The following is an 11,421-nucleotide window of genomic DNA, read 5'->3' as shown; positions in this document are numbered from 1 at the left end:
AAAAAAATAATCACTTTCTGATAGACTAAACAGTTATTTTGTTTCCCCTGGAAGAAAGCAGGAGATTTTATTGCTCATCTGTATTCCCAGTATCTGCCATGCATTAAGCCCTCCATAAATATGTGTTGAATGAATAAAGGAATGAAAGATATGTTTGGAAAACTAAATGTGATTAAGACCTGACCATGTGTTGAAGCCTAGGAGAGCAATGATGGGAAGGGATGCTGAAAAGTAGGTCTAGGAGGAGTCGGTTCAGAGCAGGGTTTGTACACTGTGTTAAGCATTTGGATTAAATCCTGAGGAGTAGGGGGTTTTGTGCAAGAATCTATCTCAAATATGTAGTCAGATGTGAGTTTTAGGGAAACTCCTTTTGGCTGCACAGTGGGGACAGGGTTGACACCAGGTGAGACTGAGTGTATGTGGATGAGAAGATGAAGATATTGGTGCACTGAACATGGGGAGAAGGGAAAGATAGTGAATATCCTTAGTGAATGCCTAGAGCTCATGATGCTATATTTTCTCAGCAGAGAAGCAACCCTACTCCCACAGATTCAGCTGGCTTTCACAGAGTCTTGATGACTATTATCGGCACAAGGCAGATTGAAAAAAAGATCATCAGAAATGGCCACCGACATCTGAACATACAGTGAGATTATACCAGTTAAATAGCCTTCGAAATTCCAGCCTGTCTGGAATAGCACATTACGTACACATCTGTCAACCTTTATGAAGCATCAACTCAACAGTTTCATGGTATCCCCAATGATAATGTGTTGTTGAGTCATAGTTTTAAAATAATCTTCATCTTAAATTTGAAAGAGTAAACATCCACTTTTGTGGCATCAAAACAATTTAGAATTTTAATTTGGAAAAAATAAAACCCTTAAAATGTCTAAGGTGAAATCTTCATTTTCCTTTTTGTCAAAATGATTAAGTATTATCCACCTGAAGAACAGAATAATCCCTTTGTCTGCTAGTAACAACACACCTGACTGCTAAACCATTGACACAAGTTTTCAAATTAAATCAAGAGGCTATTTGTCAAAGAGAATCGGCACAGCAGAGTTGCTATTATGCAAGACAGTATTATACTGTTTTGCCACTTTTTTCTGATTAAAATTCTTAGAATGATGTTGATAAACTGAATCTGGGGTACAACAGACATCAGAATTAATTACATTTTTTAAATATAGAGGATATAGGAAGAAAACCAACAACAGGAACATAGTCTGTGTTTTCCTTTTTAATTGCCTGTGGAACAAGTTGCAAGATTGTAGGATGCAATGGCATCTTCTGAGTTCTCCCTTAATGAGCCAAGTGGTCTCCTTGGTAACTCTACAAGAGATCAGGCTCAAGGGATCTCAGAGGAATAGCGGCTCCTGGAGCCCTACGCAAGACCTCGGTCCTTGAAGAAACTATGGCAGTGCCTTGTTTAATACTTGTCTGAATGTGTCTTTATCTTGTTTGGTCTGCACCTGCCCAAGACAATGATGTGAGAGCAAGGAGTGCGGTATCAGTTGCTGTCCACGGGGCAGGCCTGTGTTCAGATGAAGACTGATAAAAACTAAGGAACAGAAAAATAAGATTTGAGCTTCCCTTTCATAATTTCAATGCTACTCACTCAAACACCTTTAATACTGTAGGAATTGTGAAGTTTAGTATAATCTTTGTAGATTCTTGTTTGAGGAGACCTCATAGGACCATATGGAAGAAACATTCCTCCTGGCTCTGTCAAGTTTATGTTTGTGATGCAGTTTGTGATGTTTGTTAAGCAAAAAGTGGTGAAAAATGCTGACCCCTCCTGAAAGGCCTTACAATAAATGACTAAGAAAAATGTGAAATGTTATAGACTGTGATAAAAATAATGTTTATGGAGCAGTTAATCATTATTTTATTCATATAGGGTGTTCTATCACTAGTTAATATGCAGGTGGATGCTATCAAGAACTCAGCTCTAAGTTGACTTGACATTGATTTGTTTTCCAATGTAATAACCAATATCATATCTGATTTAGTGCTTACTTTGAGCAATTGCTTAGTCCACCTTTAAATTTGTGTGTGTAGGGTTGGAAGTTAGAGGGATGGAAAGGACATTCTTGATTCTGTCTCTCACATACTCCTTCCATCTCAGTCCCCCCTGGACGCCTGGACTGCTTCCAGTCAGGTGAAAGAGGCCTCAGGTGGAAGAGTCTTCAACACCTTCACATTGAACTTGGTTGGCAGTTCAGCAGACAACGGGAAAGAGCACTCTGACCTGACCTTCACTCTAGCTGCCCTGGCTTTCTCTTTACGTCAGGGTAGAAGCCCATGCTGGGTGTTATGCAATGACCCTCTTATTTATTAGAACTAAAAGAGCACAGCCAAGAACAGGAGGGAGAGGAAGCCCTTTTCCATTTTATCTCATTCATAGTAAGTCTGGATTGTAGCAAAGTCATGCACAGGGTGTCCTCAAAGTCACATAATTCCTGGCACACCCTCCCTCAGATTTCTTGTTGACCACAATGTGTGCAGGCATGTGTGTGTGTGTGTGTGTGTACAATTTTTGTGTACATATTTTTTCACACATTACCATGGTCCTTAACATATTCTGAATGTGCAACTCACTTTAAAATTTGATGAGAGTAAGTTAAAGGTCCTCTCTCTAGAAAAATGTACATAGGTGCACATGGAAATTTGGACACAGTTTCCTGAAAGCGCATTCAGGTTTCAACCAATAGGCCCTCGATATGCTACAAGGCTGTATTACTCAAGATTTTACAGTACCGCATGTTGTTATGGCCTTCTCAGCTTCTATGTTATGCTACATAATTTTTTTCTCAAGTGAAATTGAAAACATGAACAGTTATGTCAGTTTCTCATCTACAACTTAATTCAGAATGAAGATTTTTCTGGTCATGTACATCTCCTACAACAAATACACAATTTCAGTGAAAGAGAATATATACTTCATTGGGACATGCCTGAGTCACTGATCGGGAGCTACTGATGGTAGGACCATGCTCAGCACAGGACATAGGGACATTCTATTTTCAGTTATTCTGGATTGTGAGTTTTAATACCAACTCATCTTGCCTCTAATACCCTCATTTCATTTCAGATATTAAAAATGTTACTCAAATTTGAAGACTCAGTTTATACCATTCTTTCATTTTTTCCCCTCAAATCGGTTGCAGGATGAATTCTCTTACCCCCCTGTTTTCCCATCACATTTGTTTGTAGCTATATACTTTAGGAAAATTAATGCAGTCTCTCTCACTTTAAGTCACTTGTCTATAACCTTCTTTCCTCTCTCACTAGAAAAGGAGGAGGACTTCCAGGGAGTGCAGTTGCTTTGTACACAGTAGATGGTCAATATGAGTTTCAGAGGCAGTAAGAATGAGAGAACTTCAAAATGGCCATGGAATATGAAACTACAGTATGAGTTTATTTTGATATGAAAACACTGAAATCCGTGCACATTTTTTTTTCAAAATACACATTTTCCATGACTTTCTGAAGACCCCTTGTATAGTGCATAGGCAGTTTGGTTCCAAAGACAAAAGATTTGAGCTCTAAATTCAGTCCTACCATTAATTAGACATTTACTTTCAGGAAAAACACTTCAATCTCCCAAGTACCAAATTTCCTCTTTCCAGAAAGTGGGTATGATAATAATATCCACCTCACTGGGCTATTGTGAAGATGAAATAATATAATACATAAAACAGTGTTTAGCACAAAGTTTGGATCATAGTAAGTGTTGAATAACTGTTAGTTATGCAATTTGTTAAACTGATTTTTAAAAACAATTGCTATACAGCACATGCGCTGCCAGAGAGAGGAAGAGAGAGAGCAAGGGAAAGTGAGAAAAGGGGTGGCCACTCTGTAGTCTCTTCTCCATTCTCTCGGGATTTGGGGTACACATGCACTTGTGCCTGCTGCCTTTTTCAAGCTGCTGGATCCAGGACTCACACTGCACAGTCGGCCTTGTAGGGTCCAGCCTCCTTAACCATTTTGCCACCAGCTAGCTGAACTGAATTTTTGATGAGGAATTTTCTTGACCTTTTTTAGTATTCCTTAATATATTTAATAAATGATGGATCTAGCCAGATGTAAAGGCATTATGAATTTCTTTTAGATAGAATTAAAATGTCATGTCATTCTCATGTCCTTTCAAACATTTTATACACTCAATATGTAAAGTCCTAATTTGACTGAATTAAGTTTCAGATTTTATTCTGGACTTCTCTGGAACACTTTCATGTAGAAGTGTCTACATGATAGTACGTGGTATCGGGTTGCCTTTGACACTATCCCTAAAACTTAATAGATCTGTAGTCTTCAAGAGGTCCCAAGATCAGCTGAGTAGGTGACTAAGATAGTATATTGAATGTGGTTTTGGAGCTCTATAACTAAAGTTTTCCCCATCATTATAAAAAAAAATCCTTTTCTTCCTACCGGGGACCAAGCCAGACAGTTCAGATGGATAAATTCACCATTGGAAAAATCAATACCTCACTTTATTGAAGTAACATCTTCAGATACAAAGAGCAGCACAGGTATTTATTTTTTAAAAGATTTATAAAAAATGTGTATCTCTAGCTAACTCCTTGAAAGCTGACCTTTTGAATTAGGATTAAACTTGCTTGGATTTTGCTTGTTTTGAGCATCCAAATTTGAACAGAAGTTTGAAGGCAGTGGTGGCATTTTATTCATCTTTGTACCTAGATACTGGTATATCAGTTGATCTATGCAGTAAATAGTGCTGATTAAAAATAATGCAAGACTATATCTTGTATTGAAGAGGCTGTAAAATTTAGTTGCAGAATGTGTGTTGGTTTTGTTTGTTTTAGTTTTTTTTTTTTTTCCCTCCATAGGGCTGAGAGTGTACTCACTAGAGAAAGACAGAGAGACACAGAGAGGGAAAGTGAGAAATCACTCCCCAGAGGAGATGGCCACGCTGCAATCCCTACTACATTTTCCTCTAGGGATTTTTGGGCATGCATGGACATGCACACGGTGTGATTTTCAAGCCTTTAGGTCCGGGACTTGAATTGTGGTTGGTCATGTGGCAGTCTAGTGCCTTAACCATACAACCTGCTGGCCCCTAGTTCTTACTGTTAATGCTTGTTTTTAATGAGGAGATTGAGATAAGAATTATTAAAACTTATCTGTACTCTAAAAGTTTGAAAAAATGAATCGGTTTTTCTGAAAAAAAATGTTCAGTATCGGAAACCAATAGATTAGAGTTTCTTCCTTTTTTTTTGAGAATCAATTCTTCTTATTTATCAGTGAGTACTTAGTTCTTCGCTTTTTATTTGTATTTCTTTCTTTGTATTTCTGTATTTTTGCTATAGGGTGCATGTGTTTGCCACAGAGAGACAGAGACAGAGATAGAGAGAAAGAAAGTGAGAAATCACCTCCCAGGGGACGTGGTCACGCCACAATTCTTTCTCCTCCATTCTCCTTCTGGGGTCTTTGGTGTGCATGCACACATGCCCAGCATGATTTTCAAGCTGCTGGGACTGGGACTCAAACTGCACAGCTGGCCGTGTGGGATCTAGCTGCCTTAACCTCCATACCACTTGCTGCCCCCCCCCCCCCCAGTTCTTCAAAGTTAATGAAATTGTAGACTTATTTTCTTGTTTTCATATATTTCTTTAGTCTCTGGTGGGTTTCTTTCTGACTTTGTCTAAATGAGAATTCATTATGTGTTTTGTATATACCCCATGTCAAAGAATAGCTTTATGATCTATTTTTCTGTACAAATCAGTCGATAGCAGTAGATATTCTCTTGAATTTTATTGATATGATTTATTTGATGATGTGAAATTAGAATTTAGTAAGCATTTATGTTACATGGGGATGCATCAAGTAGCCAATCTTGTTAATTGATTTCCTTTGTTTAGCAAAAGATGTATGAAATTGATAGAAACAGAAATCTATTTGGGGACTCTTAGGACAGTCATTTATTTTTTTCTCTAGTCAAATACTTTTCTCAAGCCATAAATTCAGCTTCTGAGGTAAGACAATTTAGCTTTTTATTTCTGTTTAATTTTTACCTCATCATCAAAAGGCTTTCTTACTTCTGCCTCCTTCAATCAATCCTCTTTTAAAACTTTGTGGGACCAGCAGATGGCGCAATGGTTACGCCACTGGATTCCCACACAGTTGACATGATTAGAGTCCCAGACCTGGTGACTTAAAACTCACGCCAGGCACATTTGTGTGTATGCCCCAAATCCCAAGAGGAGAATGGAGGAGAAGGGATTACGGCATAGCCATCCCCCCACAGGGGTGCGTTCTTGCTTTCTGTCTCTCTGATGAGCACACATTCCCTATAGCAAAAATCTCAATAAAAAAACCCCCCCAAAACAAACAAAAAAAAGCCTTTATTTTTTTCTTTCATGAAAGACAGAGAGAGGAGGAGACCAGAGTTGACGTAATGGCTATGTCACTGGACTCCCATGTCCTGGACCCGGTGGCTTAAACTCACACCAGGCACATGTGTGTGCATGCCCAAGATCCTGAGAGGAGAATGAGGAGAAGGGATTAGGGTGTGGCCATCCCCCCTGGAGGGTGATTTCTTGCTTTCTGCCTCTGTCTTTATGGCGAGTGCACGTGCCCTCTAGCAAAACACCTCTCAAAAAAACCCAAAAACCCAAAACCAAAAAAACAGACAGACAGAGAGAGACAGAGAGACAGACAAGTACCCTTGATAGGGCCTTGCCACAAGGCGTTCCTGCCCCAGCCTCTCAGCCGGTTAGAATCACAGGCATGTAGTTCAGCCAGAACCTGGACCTGGATCTCCCGTGGCTCCAGCATTGCTCAGGGGAGGTCTATGTCTGTACCAACATGGCTAAGCCTCTAATTGGCCATGTCTATCCTAGCTCGAGGTGATGGCTGGCAGCCCAAAGGAGCCCAGTGCTGAAGTTCATGCCAAGTAGACCCATAAACTTTGGAATGCTAGTTCCGACCTGTGCCAAAAGCTAATCATGTGGCTAGGGAAAGGCTTTTCTTCATGTTCCAATTTTATTTACTGGAAATGAAATATGTTCAAGCTGCAAATCTTGCTAAGTACAATGTGTATATATGTGGTTTTTATTTTGAATTTTTATTAGTGTTTGTGTGTATGTGTGTTTGTTTTATTTTGTTTTGCTTTCTGCTGTAGGTTTGTGCACTCACCAAAGAGACAGACAGCAGGAAAGAGAGAAAGTGAGAAATCCCCCCTCCCCACACACACAAGGATGGCCACTCTATAATCCTTTCTCCATTCTTTTGGAATTCTGGGCATGCATGCACATGCACCTGGCATGTTTTTCAAGCTACTGGGTCTAGGACTAGAATCTCATAGTTGGCCATGTAGAATGCAGTGCTTTAATCACCATACCACAGGCTGACACAGGGTGTCATTTTAGACAGCGTTTTACCATGTCCTGATCTCCCTACCTCAGCTTTCCAGCTGGGACTATAAGCATATGTCACCATGCCTGACTTTAAAGTTAAGCCAAGAATTGAACCCAGGCTTCTCATGTGTCCCCAGCCTGCCAAGTAGCAACATCAACCAGTGTTTACTGTGGCTGGAACTAATGTTATTTTATGGGAACTGTTAGAAATTCTTTCAGCACTCGTATTTGTTTAAAAAGATGTATTAAAATTGAGATCAATGACTCTCTTGTGTGAAATGATTTTGTTAATGATAACTGAAGGTATCCAAAGAACAATGTTAAAAATTCTGGGAGTAGTTAATTTATGATATAAAGTTTAATGTCTGAAGTTGTACTGTAGATCAGGGTTGTTCAGGCCAACCTACTCATGCCACTAGCTATTTCATAACAACGAAGGATACCTATTATCTTTGATAATACTTCTGACTCAGAGGCCAATAAAGTTCACAAGTGGCCCCAGAAACTCAAGTCTGAATTAGGATTGCATCAGAATATCTACAAAAGCCTTGTAAAGATGGCTTCAACTGGACATTATAAACAAGGTAGCCTCTGTGGAGATAGATATTCCCAGACTATGAAAGGGTAGGTTCAAGGATCCTGTTTAATTTATTTCAGTAACTTCCAACCTGGTTTGGAATAAATTGAATTCTTGGATATCCTTTAAATCAACTTAGTCTCCCTTGGGAGCTATGCTGGACCCATTTCTAAGTCCACCATATTTCTAAGTCCAGTCCACCTGTTTGGATGAGGTCTCCATCATTGAGGCTGACCCTGAATGAAGGCTGTCTCCAAAGGCAAGATTCAGGCTCAAGCATTGGGCCAAAGGCAGTTGACTGTACTGTTTCTAGCTCTATGTTGGGCTCCCTTACCTGATATAGGTTGGCAAGATGGTGATTTGTTTTGATCAAAAATGGCTGGTTCACCCCTGGGTGGTCAACATCGTGTGCTGCTGCAGCTAGCAGTCCAAGCATGATGTCCAGAGGTGTGAGGAAGCTGGCGAGCTGTAAAAAAATAAAGTGGGAGATTCACTGGTATGTTTCCACAAAGAGGTTAGCATTTGTTTTGGCTAAATCAGACAGAATGAATCATCATGGCGTTGTTCATGCCCACAGGTCAGACCTTTAACTGAAGCATTCAATGAGGTGATAAGCACATGGAGTTGCAGAGAGCAAAAAAGGAAAAGCTGTGTAAAAAGTAACTGAATAAACTCAAATGATGTAGCTCATCCCAGTACTCCCCTCTTCTTATTGCCACTCTGTCTTGTTTGGTGGTTGTAATGGTGTCACTGGTTGGCAACGCTGTTACACGGTGGGGAGGGAGAACCAGAGTCTGAATTCAATTAAGGACAAGTTAGAGCCAAGGTGATGAACATACTGAAAAATCAGTTGTGTATTTTAACTAACTAATATATCTTTGCCTTGTCATTGAAAGAAATGGGCTTAATTTTTAAATTTGCATTTTTCTTCAATGTCTAATAAAAATTGGGGGGATATGTGAAATTTCATGATGTTTTGGCTAGCTAGAAAACAAGCAGGGAAATCAGAACAACACTAACTTTGAATATATAACCGTGGAGACCAGCAGATAGTATAATGGGTACACATATGGACTCCCACATAATCAACAGGGTTTTAGTTTCATCCCCCAGGGGGGATGTCCGCTCTGCAATCCCTTCTTCTCCATTCTCCTCTTGGGATCTTGGGCATGCACACACACGTGCCTGGCATGAGTTTTAAGCCACTGGGTCCGGGACTCAAACCATGGTTGGCTACATGTGAGTTCAGTGACACAGCCATTACGCTAACTGCTGGTCCCAAGTAAAATAATTCTTGAAAAAAAAATCATTTTCCAAAACCTTAAGAAAGCTCATCTTGTACATAATACCAATTGGATTATATATAGATAAGAAATGTCTAGGTTTTGAGAAACAAACATTATTAGTATGTATTTAAGTTTTAGCTTTGGATTGGTTTATCACATCAGAGCATTCTGCTAATAGGTCTTTGACATTCACAAGTTTTCTCAGGCCGGAATCAATTCAGGATGTTTGATTGACTCGATAGAAAATGGAGCTTGAACCTTAAGGAACTTTGTTTACATTTGTCAATCAAAAACCACAAGGTGGGAGACTTTTCTCGGTAAAGGACAGTGATGGTGATATTTTATTTTTTTAAAAATTATTTTACTTAACTTTATTTATTTACTTATTTTTAATTTGACCAGAGAGGGACAGAGTAAGAGAGAGAGGTTTGTAAGTCACCAGGTCTGGGATTCAAACCTAAGTCTGCCATATGGGAGTCCAGTGCCCTTAACCATCACACCACCTGCTGGCCCCAGTGGAGCTATTTTTTGGCAACCATCCAAGGCAAAAGAGTTAGTTCTTCGATACAAAAGAGCTACATCTTCCATATACACCTTCAATGGCAGAAGGTCATCTAAAAACTAGAAGTTGCAGAGCAGATTGTTTTTGTCCTAATGCAGACTTGAAGATATATAAAATAAGGAAACCTCAGGAAATTCCATACATTCTTTCCATAAATATCACAAAATTTTCAGAGTTGATATTGAAATTTTAATACAAATAATTTGCATTCATATTGTGAATGACCCATCACACAGTTATTCAGATATGCAGAGTGATCGGGGCAGGCAGGTTGTGTACGTGGCCTTTCCAGGTGGCCGGGGAGGCAGCTACTCTTGCCTTACCTTGGGCTCCTTCAGGTAGCAGTGCATGGCCTGGGTGACATCAGCCGCATGAACAGCATTGTGATATGGATTCTGGCTATGGTAATCTTCTTGAACCATGACTAGGAGGTAAACACAACTCAATCAGCTAAAACTAAAATAGGAAGGGCTTATGAGCTCAGACTTACCAAGGGTGCTTTTAGCTCTAAAGTATTAGCCCCACCAAAATGTGCAGCCTGCGGATCTTTTACAAAATGAACGAGGTTTGCAAGCTTGGCAGTTCTGTTTTTAGTAGAGAGAAGGGGGAGGACGGAGGGGAGACCAGCTAAAAAGATTTGTGAGGCCCTTGAGATTTCTCACCTCCTTCATAAATCACTCTTTTCTGGCATTCATGAAGGCTCTCATTCATAGGAAAAATAAATAGATAGGAAAAGGACAACTTTATTTTACACTATAGTTTAATTATTTCAGTTTGCTGCCATTTGTGAATAAGATGCCGTTAAGTGAAATTTTCTTTCAAAAGAAAACTTAGGGCCTTAGGAGCATCAGACCACTGGTATCCCAAGATAGGTTTATCACTTGAATAACAAATCAAATCTGGGGTTTCCTTAGGCAGAAATTTAAAGTTATGCTTTGGTCCAACTGAGAACCCCTTGGGTTTATTTTTATCTTATTCAAGCTAACAAATCATTTTTCATGTTCTTCCAATCTAATGTAAGGTTTAAGAGTGTTCTTGGATTCAAATGGAGGCAAAGGTAAGGCCATTTTGGTTTGCTGTTTACAGAAGCCACTACTCTGCTTCAGTTAATAACCAAGCCAATGCTTAATATGCAATATATTTAGTGTGTACAGTACGTTTTCATTTGCACGTGTGGTCATATTTGCTCATCCCATGCCTTGAACCTCACTCTGGATTCTGCTGTTAATTCTGTTATCAAGCCTTTTTTTTTTTTTTTTTTAACGTGTTCTCTGGATTCATACACATGTCCAAAATATCTGGATCTTTCTCTTTAGAGAAATTAAAATTACTTGGCTCGATTCATGACGATTACTTTACTGAATCAATGAAAATATAATCACTTGAGGTTATTTGTATTTCTGGGGCTGAGTCACGTTATGGCTGGTTTCAATACTTCTCTTGTGCTGCATATACCTTTTATTTGGCAGGGTTTTTTTTAATAATTATATTTAAACTCTGGCTCTATCACTTATTGGGCAAGCTACTTAACTGAAATTTCCTCTGTTGTCCTCTTTATAAAATGGAGATAACAATACATCTGAACTCAGTGTGGCTATAAGGATTAAACGT

At 39.2% G+C, this 11,421-nt stretch overlaps 1 protein-coding gene across 1 annotated transcript in view; it reads right to left on the bottom strand.

The window, feature by feature from the left end:
• The window catches only part of PDE7B (phosphodiesterase 7B), a 244,643-nt gene that overhangs the window by 37,225 nt on the left and 195,997 nt on the right, over positions 1–11,421 (bottom strand). Inside the window, 2 exon segments of the mRNA XM_006144346.2 lie at positions 8,297–8,428; positions 10,134–10,234. Coding sequence (XP_006144408.1) covers positions 8,297–8,428; positions 10,134–10,234 — 233 coding nt within the window.

The sequence above is a fragment of the Tupaia chinensis genome, unplaced genomic scaffold, assembly GCF_000334495.1.
Source record: "Tupaia chinensis unplaced genomic scaffold, TupChi_1.0 Scaffold000117_2, whole genome shotgun sequence".
In the NCBI taxonomy this organism is placed as follows: domain Eukaryota; kingdom Metazoa; phylum Chordata; class Mammalia; order Scandentia; family Tupaiidae; genus Tupaia; species Tupaia belangeri.
This window is presented reverse-complemented; position numbering and strand designations above follow the sequence as displayed.